The 14,633-nt window shown below is 46.1% G+C and overlaps 1 protein-coding gene across 2 annotated transcripts in view; it reads right to left on the reverse strand.

The window, feature by feature from the left end:
• LOC138756227 (PACRG-like protein) overlaps positions 1-14,238 on the reverse strand; it is a 33,826-nt gene extending 19,588 nt beyond the window's left edge. Inside the window, exons 1-2 of one of the 2 annotated variants that reach the window (XM_069922818.1) lie at positions 14,144-14,238; positions 5,169-5,329 (exon numbers count right to left, since the gene is read on the reverse strand). In XM_069922818.1, coding sequence (XP_069778919.1) covers positions 5,169-5,329; positions 14,144-14,174 — 192 coding nt within the window. In that variant the 5' untranslated portion in view covers positions 14,175-14,238. Of the gene's footprint in view, positions 1-5,168; positions 5,330-11,254; positions 11,359-14,143 lie in introns of those variants that run through there. The other variant, XM_069922819.1, reaches the window with a different exon arrangement.
• Between the last annotated feature and the right edge of the window lie 395 nt (positions 14,239-14,633).

The following is a 14,633-nucleotide window of genomic DNA, read 5'->3' on the forward strand; positions in this document are numbered from 1 at the left end:
TCCTCAACTGCCTCCTGCAGCTGAACAGATATTCATTGTATATGGTGTAAAAAGAAAAGCCTCATGGTGGCATAATGGTACAACACAAGGCAAACACACATTAATCTTGACAGCAAGTCTGCTGCAAAGCTTGTCTGGAATGATCCATTCAGACTGGAATCAATGTTTCCACATGCCAATAGTGTGCCTTGTACTTTGTAGAGCAAAGTGGGAAATTTTGATTGCATGACATGCACATCATGTGCTTCATTATCACCAGTTATAAATATCAAGAAAGGCTTCTGTTGTTCAAGTAATTGCTAATATTGTCTTCAGGTGGAATTATGCAGTCACAGAATGAAATAATAAATATTGTCATTGGGGTAGCTAGTGTTCAATGTGCATGATGCATTCTGAATAGCAGAAGGGAAGGGCTTGTGGTGCTGGAAGAAAGCAGACAGAGGAATAAGGAAAGAGAGAGACTCAGTGGGATGGGGGGTGGGGGGGGTGTGATTAACAGGAACTGGAGAAGTTACCGTTAATGCTGCCTAGTTGGAGAGTGCCCAAATGGAATATTAAATGTTGTCCCACCAATTTGCAGTTAGTCTCAGTTTGGCAGTACATGAGGCCATGGATAGACATGTCAGTGTGGGAATGGTGTATGGAAATAAAATGGTTGGCCATGGGAGATCCCTGTTATTGGAGTGGACAGAGTGAAAGTACTCAATGATATGATCTCACAGTATGCATTCTGCCTTTTCAATGCAGAGGAGGCCACAACAAGAGAAAAGGATGCAGTAGATTACTCCTGCAGATTCACAAGTGAAGCACTTTTTCACTTGGAAGGATTGTTTGGAGACCTAAGAGATAGTGAGGTGGGTGGTGTGGGCAGAGGTGTTGCATTTCATGCAATCACAGGGATAGTTACTGAGGAGACAATTAGTGGGAAAGGATGAGGGAGTTCCAGAGGAAGCTGTCCTTGCAGTAAATGGAGACGTGAGGAGAAGGTAAGATGCATCTGGTGGTGGGATAACATTATTCTCTGCAATTTCCACCATGTACAACATGTTGGATGCAGAGGGGTGCTGGGGTGGAAGGTGTGAACAAGGGAGATCCTATTTTCGTGGTGCTTCAGGGTGGAAGGGGCAGAGCTCATGTGTGGGAGATGGAAATGCTGGTAAGTGTTGAGTTGATGGCAGTAGAAGGGAGACCACATTTTTTGAAGGAGGACATCACAGATATTATGAAATGGAAGACCTCATCCTAGAAACAAGATCAGACAGAGGGGGGGAGGAATTGGGAGAAAGGAATAGAATCTTTACAGGCGATGGATGTATAGAGATGTTGTATGTCCATTGTGAAAATGAGGAGGTCAAATCCAGTATTGGTGCACAGGTGGTGGCCGATGTTTTTCGGTCAGGTCCATTCAGAGAGTGTGGTGATATGACCACCAGCCTTCTGCAGGGGGCGATCTCTGTACCTGCAAGAAGACCACCTAAGGGCTGACTCCACCTGGCCGGCTTTCAATCAGCTGACCCAAATATAGACCTGAGCCAGCCCCTCCTTATCCAGTCACAGGGGAGCTACCGAAGCATGAACTGGTGTTCAGACTTTTATCTGAATAAAGCCTGTTGTACAGTCTTTCGAGTTTTGTGCTTGCTTGCTGCTTCCTCAGTGCACCACAATTTATTCAGATAAAAATTTAAAGAATGACCATGGAGAAGTTCCTATCAATCAGGAGCCTGGAGATCGACCCTCAACACCCGGAGGCCCAAGCACGTTTCGAGATCTGGAGGCACGCGGTTGAGGCGGTCATCCTATTGCAGTCGGAGGTGATCAACACAAATCAGAAGCGACTCATGGTGCTCCACATGAAGCTGGGACCCGAGCCTTCTAGGCCATCAAGGTCTGCACCGCCTATGAACCGGCGATGGCTGTCCTGGAGGCCATGTACAAACCCCCGACGAACAGGTACCTGATCAGTATCTGGTCTCAGTTGCCAGGTGAGATGGCAGATGCCTATCTGGGGGTCCTATGGGAGCTAGCCCACCCATGACTGACCGAAACCAGGGTGACTGAAGGGGAAGTGGAGCGATTGGTCCGAGATGCCTGCATGCAAGGGCTATGCTCAAGGAGTGCCTGGTAGAAACTATTGAAAGAGAACATCGCCTCACTCACCAAGACTATGGAGGTGGTCCGCTCCCTGGAGGCTGCAGCCCTCCATGCCGAGGTTTTCCACTCCCAACTCCCCAAACACCCAGTTTGGCTGACGCAGACAACTACCATAGCCGAAGGATCATATTGGAGGAGACCATTGCTGCTGTTGGCACCCCGTGCCCCTGTAAGTACTGTGGGTCCCGGTGTGGGTCAGACAGGTGATCCTGCAAAGGCTGCCCGACAAGGAACTTGAATTGCTCCCGATGCAGAAAAAAGGCCACTATGCAAAACTGTGCCTCTCCAGACCCACCAGGAGCGCAGCGACCTTCCACGACCAGCCGGTAGACCCCTGAACATCGCCACATGCGAAGACTGGGCGACACCATCAATCACCCCACCATTTCTGCCCGCACTGTAAATGTCACTTCCGGTGATGCCACAGACCCAGCACTGCTGCAGTGTGCTCACCATGGGAGCTGCCATATACCCTCACGTCACTCCCGCCGGCATGGGAGAGGTCACTCCCGCCGGCATGGGAGAGGTCACTCCCGCCGGCATGGGAGAGGTCACTCCCGCCGGCATGGGAGAGGTCACTCCCGCCGGCATGGGAGAGGTCACTCCCGCCGGCATGGGAGAGGTCACTCCCGCCGGCATGGGAGAGGTCACTCCCGCCGGCATGGGAGAGGTCACTCCCGCCGGCATGGGAGAGGTCACTCCCGCCGGCATGGGAGAGGTCACTCCCGCCGGCATGGGAGAGGTCACTCCCGCCGGCATGGGAGAGGTCACTCCCGCCGGCATGGGAGAGGTCACTCCCGCCGGCATGGGAGAGGTCACTCCCGCCGGCATGGGAGAGGTCACTCCCGCCGGCATGGGAGAGGTCACTCCCGCCGGCATGGGAGAGGTCACTCCCGCCGGCATGGGAGAGGTCACTCCCGCCGGCATGGGAGAGGTCACTCCCGCCGGCATGGGAGAGGTCACTCCCGCCGGCATGGGAGAGGTCACTCCCGCCGGCATGGGAGAGGTCACTCCCGCCGGCATGGGAGAGGTCACTCCCGCCGGCATGGGAGAGGTCACTCCCGCCGGCATGGGAGAGGTCACTCCCGCCGGCATGGGAGAGGTCACTCCCGCCGGCATGGGAGAGGTCACTCCCGCCGGCATGGGAGAGGTCACTCCCGCCGGCATGGGAGAGGTCACTCCCGCCGGCATGGGAGAGGTCACTCCCGCCGGCATGGGAGAGGTCACTCCCGCCGGCATGGGAGAGGTCACTCCCGCCGGCATGGGAGAGGTCACTCCCGCCGGCATGGGAGAGGTCACTCCCGCCGGCATGGGAGAGGTCACTCCCGCCGGCATGGGAGAGGTCACTCCCGCCGGCATGGGAGAGGTCACTCCCGCCGGCATGGGAGAGGTCACTCCCGCCGGCATGGGAGAGGTCACTCCCGCCGGCATGGGAGAGGTCACTCCCGCCGGCATGGGAGAGGTCACTCCCGCCGGCATGGGAGAGGTCACTCCCGCCGGCATGGGAGAGGTCACTCCCGCCGGCATGGGAGAGGTCACTCCCGCCGGCATGGGAGAGGTCACTCCCGCCGGCATGGGAGAGGTCACTCCCGCCGGCATGGGAGAGGTCACTCCCGCCGGCATGGGAGAGGTCACTCCCGCCGGCATGGGAGAGGTCACTCCCGCCGGCATGGGAGACGACAGGGATGCCTGACCACACTGATGCTACGTGAGCCCTCAGGGTGCCGCCATCTTGGGCCAGTTGGACCCCAATGGCATAATGACAGGACGGCGTGGTCAAGACAGGCGCATACCAGGACGTCCACCCATGCACCCCACTCCTGGAAAAGGACCCGCTGGCCACTATTCACCTTATCCATCGAGGAGCAGTGACTCAGACCCCGAGATGGTCCTAGCATCCATCACCTTAAAGAGGGACATCCCCCACAGTCTCAGGCACTCAATGATGGACATCGCTGTCAATGGGAAGGTAACAAAATGCCTGTTCGACAGTGGTAGTACTGAGAGCTTCATATACCCGAATGTGGTGGCCCGGACATTAAGATTCAAAATTTACCCCATGAATTTTGCTATAGCCTTCACAGCCCAAGACCGTTCTATCACGGCCCTCAGGTTCTGCTCGGTAGAGCTGACAGTGAGGGGGGTGGGGAAAGCATACAATGGGTTCAGGCTCCAAGTTATGTCCAAACTCTGTGCCCCAGTCCTTTTAGGGCTGGACTTCCAGTGCCACCTCCAAAGCATTACCCTTGCTTTCAGCGAGCCCTGCCCCCACTCACAATCCACAACGCGCAGCCCTGCGACCGCCTCCAGTCCACCTGTGACCTCTCCACACTGTGGATAACCTCCACTGCCCTTATCAACTACCTTACGCCAGATTGCAAGCCCATAGCTGTCCGCCTGAGCTGGCCCCTCCTGAGCCAGTCACACGGGAGCCACCAAAGCATGAACTAGTGTTCAGACTTTTATCTGAATAAAGTCTGTTGTACAGTCTTTTGAGTTTTGTGCTTGCTGGCTGCTACCTCAGCGCATCACAGAGAGTTACCCCTCCCTATCATTTCTCAGCTTTTTTTTCCTTCCATCTTCCCACCCACATCTACCTATAACCTCTTTCCTGTTGGCCTGTACTCTCCCACAGCCCCCACCCCTTCCAACCTCCTCTCCTCTCCCCCTTCACCTTTGTATTCAGGTGCCAGCCAACTTTTTGCTAATACCTTGACATAGGGCTTAGGCCTGAAATGTTGGTTACCCCTTACATCCTTTAGATACTGTGTGACCTGCTGAGTTTCTCTTGCACTTTTGTAAAAAATTACTCTAGGTTGAGCTAAGTGTATGCAAATGGATTTCTAGGACTGGAATATTCACCCAATATTCTGGACTGGAATGAAGTCAGGATCTCAAAGGTAAAATAGTCATCCCAGACTCCAGCACTGTACTTTTAGTCCAAAATATCATTAATTGTATATGAAGGAAATTACATCCAAACCTGGGTAAGTCCTCAGAAGTCTGTGGAAACTTACTGGATTGATGGTTTTAGGATTCAGTCTATCACTGGGCCTTGGATATGATTTAACTATGGAAGCTGTAGTGTAACTTGTTGCTGATCCTGTTGTCTTCTTCCTCTGTACTTCAATTTTTGACTTCTCATGAGGCAATGACATTGTTGACACATAACTTCCAACTGTAGAAAAAAAACCTTTATTTTAAATAAGCTTTAAGTAAGCATTAAATAAACAAAAAATGGCGGTGCTGTCAGAGCTGGTGTAACGGCAGCTCTGCTGCTGGTGTGAGGACCTGGAAGAGTCGGGAGTGGCGACACAGCGCTCTTCCACAGGGTCCAACTGCCTGGTTGTAATGTTGACAGCTCCATATAGGCTTTAAACAGTCTGTTAGAGGAGATGGTGTATTTTTTAAAAAACATTCTGTAACTTGTTTTTAAACCTCTCAGTTTCTGGCCATTTTTGGATTTCTGGCATTTCACATCAACTGCTTCACTAATTTTTTTTTTAATTAAAATTTAATTAAGTTATTGCACCCTGACATTTTCAATTGTAAGTCATATTTCATCTAGAATTACATCTCTCAAACTCTCTCTATTACTGATCATCTTACAGCAAGAGACACAGAAGACAATAGATGCTGGAATCTAGACTAACAAAGAATCTAGTGGAGGAATTCAGTAAGTCAAGCAGCATCAGTGGGAGGAAAATAATTGTTGATGTTTCAGGCCAAATCCTTCATCAGACCTGATCTCATCCTTGAAATTCACAGCATGATTAAACCAAAGCAATAATGAAGTTCTGGTCCTGGCAACACCCAAATTGTTATTGGTCAGCAGATTTTGATTTTATAAATCATCAATCTTGTTCATAGTTTCTTTCTACTGAATTTCCAAATTTAATAATAAAGTTTCCGTTTTTTCCAATTTTCTCAATATTAAACTGATCTTGTTGTTTAGTTTAAAAAAAACCTTTTCAAAACTATTAAAATCTGTTTGCAATGTATGCATACTCACAGATAATAAATTCACTCTTCCAATATTCCATCCAAAAAAAAAAAATCACTGATAAACCTTATTACAGGTCAAGGAGTTCCATATATATGTTTATCTTCAGAAAATATTTCAAATATTTCAAATCAACATTCGTCACCATCTTTCAAAAAGGAGTCCGAAATCAACTTTAATAAGTTCTGTTCTTGAGAAAATTCCAGCACCAACTCCGGCTCTGTCTGGGCAAATAGGTCAAATTTCTTCCAAAGTCAAAGAATGTAATTTTGTTCTGTATTTATAGATAACAAATTCATCCTTCCGATATTCCATCCAAAAAAAATCACTAATAAACTTTAATGTTATCTGGATTTTTAAAACTCACAGGCAACCAATGCCAATTACTGCAATTTATCTTCATAAAACATTTCAAATCAATATTCATCACCATCTTTCAAAGGGGTGTCCAAGGCCAGCTTATCCGACAGTCCAATTAATGAGCTCCGTTCTTAAGAAAATTCCAGCCTTGACTCCGTGGTTCTGTCTGGGCAAGTAGGCCGAGTTTCTTCCAAAGTCGGAGAGTGTAGTTTTGTTCTGTATTTGAACTCTATTTTCCTTAATCTTTGTTGCCATTTTAAACATCTTTCAGAGGGGTGTCCAAGGCCAGCTTATCCGACAGTCCAATTAATGAGCTCCGTTCTTAAGAAAATTCCAGCCTTGACTCCGTGGTTCTGTCTGGGCAAGTAGGCTGAGTTTCTTCCAAAGTCGGAGAGTATAGTTTTGTTCTGTATTTGAACTCTATTTTCCTTAATCTTTGTTGCCATTTTAAACATCTTTCAGAGGGGTGTCCAAGGCCAGCTTATCCGACAGTCCAATTAATGAGCTCCGTTCTTAAGAAAATTCCAGCCTTGACTCCGTGGTTCTGTCTGGGCAAGTAGGCCGAGTTTCTTCCAAAGTCGGAGAGTATAGTTTTGTTCTGTATTTGAACTCTATTTTCCTTAATCTTTGTTGCCATTTTAAACTAAAAACAATTGATAAACAAAACAAAGACTTTTAACAGAAAAGAAATATTCTTAAAACGGGTATTTATATAACTACCTGGGGGAGACCGGGAATGCACGTCCGCTCCCTACGCCATCTTGCCACACCCCCCCCCCCCCTGCCTTCAATTGTTGATGGAAACTTTCAATGAGGCCATTGGCCTGCGGATGGTAACCTGTAGTGCAAATACGGGTAGTGCCCAGAAGATCAGTGAGAGCTCGGAACAATGCCGACTCGAACTGAGACCCTCAATCCATTATAATAGTGACCGGAATCCAACTGTTACGCTCCCCAGCAGCAATTGAGAGACACATTAACGAATGGGTTAAGTTTAACACAAAATTTATTAACAAACTAACAATAATACAATTAACTTAATAATCTTAACACCCGAACATAAGCCTGAATGGCAACTCTATACAAACAACAGATTATTATACGGTGTTTGTAGAAAAAAAAAGCCAGACCACTACAGTCCAAGCTCAAATGTCCCCAAAAATCAATAAAATTCCCAAAACAAAACCCCCAAGTCAGTCACGTCAAGTCGGTCAGTCAAGAAGAAACAGCTAACAAATCTGGTCTCCAGGCTTGGGATTATTTGTTTCCTTGCTCACTGATCTATTAGTTTGAGGTTGTATCCAGATGTTTGGGATCCCTATAGACTTAAAACCTGTCAGGTGAACATGAGACTTGCTCGAGTTTCAAATGTGGCAACAACCACCTTTACTTCCTTCACTTGGGAATTTTCACAGTGACCTCCTAGTCACTGCATGAGGTTCACAGTCTGAAGCCCTCCTTAGGGTAACCAAGTGACCTTCTGTCACACAAGTCTTTCAAACCCCTCTCAAGGGTTAACAAGTGACATTCTGTCAAGCAAGTCCTCTCCTTTGGACACGTGAATCCTGTCATACAAAGTCATCCTCTTGAAAGGGGACAGAAAAGGCACTGGTCAGTCCCACACACACTCTGGGTATCCCCAAACTACTGTCCCAAACTACTGTCAGGACAACAGTGCTGACACCCGTGTCAGACTACTGAGACTACTGAGTGAGAACACTGACATACAACTCCAAACGACAGTGCTAGCACCTGTGAACAAAGCAACTCAGTGTCTGGCTTGCTGAAGCTACTGGGTGAGCAAGCACAGTCAGTCTGACTGTCTGCAGACCAATCCATCAACTAACCTCTCCAAACAAGTGCATTGGGCTTTATAAACTCTCTCAGATGCAGACTCGCTCTCCTGTGACCCCACGGACTTCCAGCACATGGTTCCCATGCTTTGACAGCTGTCAAAATTCTTTAGCCATAGCCCAAAGCTACTACAGGACGCACACAGTAGGTTCAGTCCTGTTTCTCAGTCAAAAATAAAATTGTCCATAGTCCATAACACAATGATCCAATGAAAGCCCTAGCGACCGTCTCCACAGAGATGTCAGTGATAGGAATCGCCTCCTACCACTTGGTAGTCCAATCTTCACACATGAACAGAAAAATATATCCACAAGATGATGGAAGCAGGTCTACCAAGTCTAGGTGTACATGCTGGAAACAGGAATCTGGAACAACAAAATTGACCCAGCTTGGATTTAGTGTGTCTGGAGACTTCAGAGCATTGACAAGACAAGCAAGTCCTTGCCCATAATCGAACATCCCATTTAGCATGAGGCCAGTTAAAGCATTTCATAACTAGTTTGAATGATGCTCTTCTACCAGGATGTGATAGATTGTGAAGAGACTCAAAAATCTCCTGCCTCGTAGTCACCGGCACAAAAGGCCGAGGCCTTCCTGTGGAAAAAAAAAATCACAGACTAACTTTTCATTCAATTCACCCAGGGTCCAATCTTGAAGATGGAGAGCAAAGTTAATCGGATGATATCGGATGAGATCAAGATCAGTGTGCTGTGCACAAGCCATGGCATTGAAATCGATGGCAGTAGTTGTCTGTAAGGCATCATTATCGCGCCTGGACAGGGCATCAGCCACAGCATTCACTTTTCCTTGGATGTGCCGTATGTCCAATGAAAAGCATAGGATGAAGTCCAAGAGCTGACTCTCTCTAGGTGAGTAGAGAAGTGTGCTTGTACTCGCATTATGTGCAGAGGTAAGGGGTCTGTATAAATGGTGAAAGGATGACCTTCCAATAAAAAGTGGAAATGTTTCACTGCAAGATAGATGGCTAAGCTTTCCAAACCAAATATACTATATTTAAAACACCAGAGAGAGCAAGGCGTTGGGCTTTTGATGTACAAGCATTGTGGCATTAGCAACCACAGTCTTCAATTCGTTGCAAGTATGCACAGTATTATCTCTCAAAATTAATGGTCTTCTGGACACAAACTTATCGGATTCTTTAAGTAGTTCAGTAAGGGGCAATAGAGATGCTGCAGCATTTGGCAAGAATCGGTGATAAAAATTCATCATACCTAAAAAAAACATTGCAACTGGCCAAACGTAACGCACTTTTAATTCATTGGGCAAAATACCATGTGCATAAATCTATGGCCCAAAATTATAAGATCAGCAGCACCAAAAATGCATTTACTGGGATTGATCACAATGCCAAACTCATGAAGCATGTGAAACAATGAGATAAGGTGGCGCTCGTGCTCCTTTTCATCCACACTTGCGACCAGAATATCATTGATGTAAACAAACACAAAATCGAGGCTGGCAAGTACGTGTAAACCACTGGAATGTCTGTGCTGCATTCCATAGATCCAATGGCATTCACAGGGACTCAATCGCGCCAAAAGGGATAAGTACTGCCGTCTTCACATCAGAAAGCTCAACTGGAATCTGATAGTAAGCACGTACTAGATTTATCAAGCATGTCATATGGGAGAATTACTCTCTGGATCCACTAAGACATCCTCTTCCCAGGCAATCAGCTCTGGAAGACGCTCTACAAGTAAACCTACTTCATCTTCTGACTCGTCACACTGAGGGCAGAGAAATGCCCTTCAAGGATTATGAAACATGTTGGTGCTTAATTGTTAAATGAATGAAAGGGAGAGTCTTTAGTTTGACCAACAGTTCTATCAATGGTTTCTCCTCATCACTATCCACTTTCAATTAGAAAGTACTGGGTGAACTCACGGGGTCACCACTTTTATCAGAACTGATTTATCATAGCTTACAAACAAATAAAGAACATACTCATTCATTTCTTTCAGCACAGCATGAAGTCAATTTTATTTTTATTATTCACTAGACACAAAATTGCATTCTTCAAGTCCCCAAGCATAACCCAGCTAAACTCCTCTGAACTTCTCATTGGCTCATTGCAATACAGATGATCCTAATACTCCCACTCTCCTCCCAACAAAGGTAAGTTCACAACTGCTATAGCCTTTCTTGTATCCACTTGTCACCCTTCAGCATCACCTGGCCAGCCTCCACCACATCATCCTTTTTCATTTCCACCAGCTGCAACGGGATCTCACCATCAGTCACATAATCCCTCCTCAACTCTTTCTGCAAATCTCTCCATGACTCCCTGGTTCGGTCATCCCTCATGACCCTAAAACTTTCCCCTATTTGTTTTTATACTTCCTTTCTCACCACAAACCATACACTTAAATAGCTCTTCCAGGTGAGACAAGAGATTCACGAGCATCTCCTCCAACCTCATCCATTGATTTTGGCCTCTTCTGCATCAGCAAGATCAAACGTAGACCTTCTTATTCGGGCATCTGCCTGATTTTTGACATTCCTGGTGAAGAGCTCAGCTCAGAAACATGAACTCCCTTTTATTTCCTATGGATGCTGCGTGACCTGTTAAGTTTCTCCAGTGCTTTTGTGAACTCCACTGGGTTCCTCCAGCAGATTGATTTTTTTTTTGCTCCAGCTTACAGCATCTGTAGTCTCTTGTGTCTCCACAGCCAGGATGTTGAAAATCAAGAAGTTCAAGACATCTCATTTTCTGCTCCCATGCATTTCGCTATGATCAGTGCTCTCAACTATCTCATATTCTGTGATGATAGAAATCAAGAACAAGGCAAAGACAGAAGTATCACTCAGCATTCTTATTCAAACATGGTTACAATGCTTCCGCCAATTCTTTAGCATGTCACGTACTCAGCCCCACAAAACTTGAGACCTTCCCCTTCCAGTTACTCCTGCACTGCAGTTACACCTCATTTTGGGCTTTGCTCCTGTATTCTTCATTGAACCAGGGTCGATCCTAAGCAGATACCAAAGTCCTTTATTTAAACACATCAGAAAAATAACTTTGACAACTTTAGTTGCCTTGCCTCTCAGTGCCTGAAATGCTCTACCAAGCAATTGAGTATAAAATTTACATGGGCCAGATATTCAAAATGCTCTTTAGGGAAGGGAGAATTACATCTCTGAAACATTAGACTAGAAGTCCATGAGATTGCTGCAAATGTATCCACAGTGTGTTGTTTCATGTACACTTAGCTTTAAAAAGGTGGGGAATGTTTATTTATTTAAAAATCACAACATAGCTATCGCTGCTGGTTCAAAAATGTCTTCCACATGTAATCTTCTCAGAACATGAACAAATGCCACCTTATCATATTAACCCTCTTTAAGTAATTTCAGACAATCACAAGAAGCATTTTTGATATACATGCCAGAGATAGTAGTGAAAAACACATTTGAACATTTCAAATTAAAACATAAGGCAAAACGTAAAATGAGTTAGAATAAACATTCTGATCAGGCCATTCGAAACTCAACACTCACTCTTCTGGTTATCAGAATTAAAATTGAGATAGTTAAATAAGGTAACTTAAATGTCTATTATTGTTGCTGAATAGTCAAATACATGAAATATTGAATAAAAATGCTAACTTTTTTCTTTATGTGTAATTGATTTTGGGAAATAATTAAAGTACATATATGCAAAAGGGGGTAAAATTGTGGCTTAAGATTACACCAAATGATTTTATCCCAAACAAAAATTCCTGGCAAGAGCTGGAGATTTGAAAAAATAAAAGCATTACTATATTTTCTGAGCAAACGATAACTGTTCATTAATTGGTCTACCATTTCAATAAAAATTGTCAAGTTGAAGCTTACACTTTGGCGCCATCATATGGACAAACAATGTCACAGAAGTTAAAAACAATAGAAGGGTTTATAGGTCTGCAAAATGATACAAAGTCCTTTGCAAGAGTATATTTAAAACAATTATCAATACCATACGATAGTTGCTATTATAATATGTCAAAATACTTGGTTGAAAAGCTAAGGAGATCCTTGGAGGATGGAGGAAACAGAAAGCAATGAGAATTAAAGCCAACCCTAAAAAGAAAAATAATAGAAAAGCTGAGGGAGGTTATGGTGTTGGGATACACTAATTTTATCATGGTGCAAAGTACTTAATGCTGGGCATTAAAATGAAAAAAAAAACTGTGTGCATAAGGGCAGGCATACATTTTTTGAGGGATTGAATAAGTAACAGAGTGCAGTGAAAAGTAATTCCTGAAGACAGTTCAACCAAGGCTGAATAGGCATGGCACTCAGCTGTCAAAGAGGGATGGTGCAAGAAGTGACAGGCAACCACTCCTGTCAAAAATGTCTACCAAAGTAGCCTACCAAAAATTAAAGGAAATGCTTACTTACCCGAGCTTGAAGATTGAAATGAGTTGCCTGAATATTTTAATATTTAACATAATGCCTGGAAGAGCAGTCATGGCACACAAAGAGACAGCCCAGGGTTTCATGGTGTTCAGTCAGACTTTGCAATGAATTGTTAAACTATGTGCACAAACTAAATGTAATAGATATCAATTGTAGTAAGTAGCACAACTATACTCTATTTTATCATACTAAAAAATGCTGCATCTAATAAATTCCAAAATCAGATGATCTACATCTGAAACTTCTGAAATAGATAGCAACGGACCCTTTCGCATCTTCAAAAAATCTCTCGATTCTGGAATCATTCCTGCATTTCAAAGGAAACATGACCCTCAGTTTAGAAAGGAGGGAGAGAAAACAGGGAACGACTGAACTATTGGCCTGACTTGCAGTTCTGAAAATGAATCTTTCTCACGTTAGCAGGCTATGGAGCACCACAGAAATCAATGCTGGAACTCGATCTGCTCACAACATTTTAGCCAATGGATCTAAAGTAAGATTTCCAAGCTTGCTGATCATTGGGAATGTGAAAATGGCTGAGCAATTCAAAAAGGGCTCAATGGGATATATATATAATTAAAGGAACAGCTATGTTGGAGATGGTTTTATGTGGAAAAATTGTGAGATTTTCCATGAGTCGAGAAAAAAAATGTTGAGTGTGCTATTTAAAAGGTGAGAGCTTGGAAAGTACAAATATTCAAAAAGGACCTGGGGGTCCTTGCACTCAAGTCACTGAAAGCAAACATTCAAATGCAGCATCTAAATAGCACATTATTTGATTAAGAGTTTCCAAAAATTAGTTCAAAAATCAGAAGACCTGGTCACAGACAATTAAAAGGAGACAAAGAGAAGTTGAGACTAAAGCTTTGGAACCTGACTGTGATCAAAGTAAATAATCAGTTATTAAATCAATAAAAAAATATAAATGCCATACAGAATCACCCCCCAACCCCCGCCTCCCCCCCCCCCCCGACCCCCGCCTCCTCCCCCCCCCCGACCCCCGCCTCCTCCCCCCCCCGACCCCCGCCTCCTCCCCCCCCCGACCCCCGCCTCCTCCCCCCCCCGACCCCCGCCTCCTCCCCCCCCCCGACCCCCGCCTCCTCCCCCCCCCGACCCCCGCCTCCTCCCCCCCCCCCGACCCCCGCCTCCTCCCCCCCCCCGACCCCCGCCTCCCCCCCCCCCGACCCCCGCCTCCCCCCCCCCCGACCCCCTCCCCCCCCCCCGACCCCCGCCTCCCCCCCCCCCCCCCGGCCTGACTGCCCTTCCACTTCCCCAGTATAACAGCGTCTTTCCTCCTTCCCACACATCCACCCCAAACTAACCACCACCCCTGTCTCCATCCACACGCCCCCTTACCTCCCTCTCTCCCGGCCCCTTTGACCTCCATCGCAGCCGCTCACTGCCTCCACTTCAGGTGACCTTTCCTTCCTTATCACGCCCCTTCATCTCCCCCCCCCCCGGAACCTTGGCCGCTTCCCCGTTGCCTGGCAGCGCGGCGGCGCCTTCCCCCTCCCTCTCTACGGAACCCGCCTGGCTCCATCTCGGAGCGCGATCTCAAAACCGCTCCTCCTGGCCGCAGCGCTTCCTTGAGACTTGAAGAGATTATTTCTCCAGCTGCACTCACTTATGTCTCTTTCAGAAACTGCAATGTCGCAAGTTGTCTTCGCCTTTCTATCAGGATGCTCTGTCCCATTCCGTTGGCAACTCGTTGCCTGCAAACCTAAATATTGCAGTGAGAAATTGTCAGCCCTGAAAACAACATCAATTTCTCTCCCAACTGGCTCAGTCATTTTGTTTTGCTCTCCAAATCCAAGAAGAAAGTGTGCTTTGTTGAACTTTATTTGAT

The sequence above is a fragment of the Narcine bancroftii genome, chromosome 3 (assembly GCF_036971445.1).
Source record: "Narcine bancroftii isolate sNarBan1 chromosome 3, sNarBan1.hap1, whole genome shotgun sequence".
NCBI lineage: Eukaryota > Metazoa > Chordata > Chondrichthyes > Torpediniformes > Narcinidae > Narcine > Narcine bancroftii.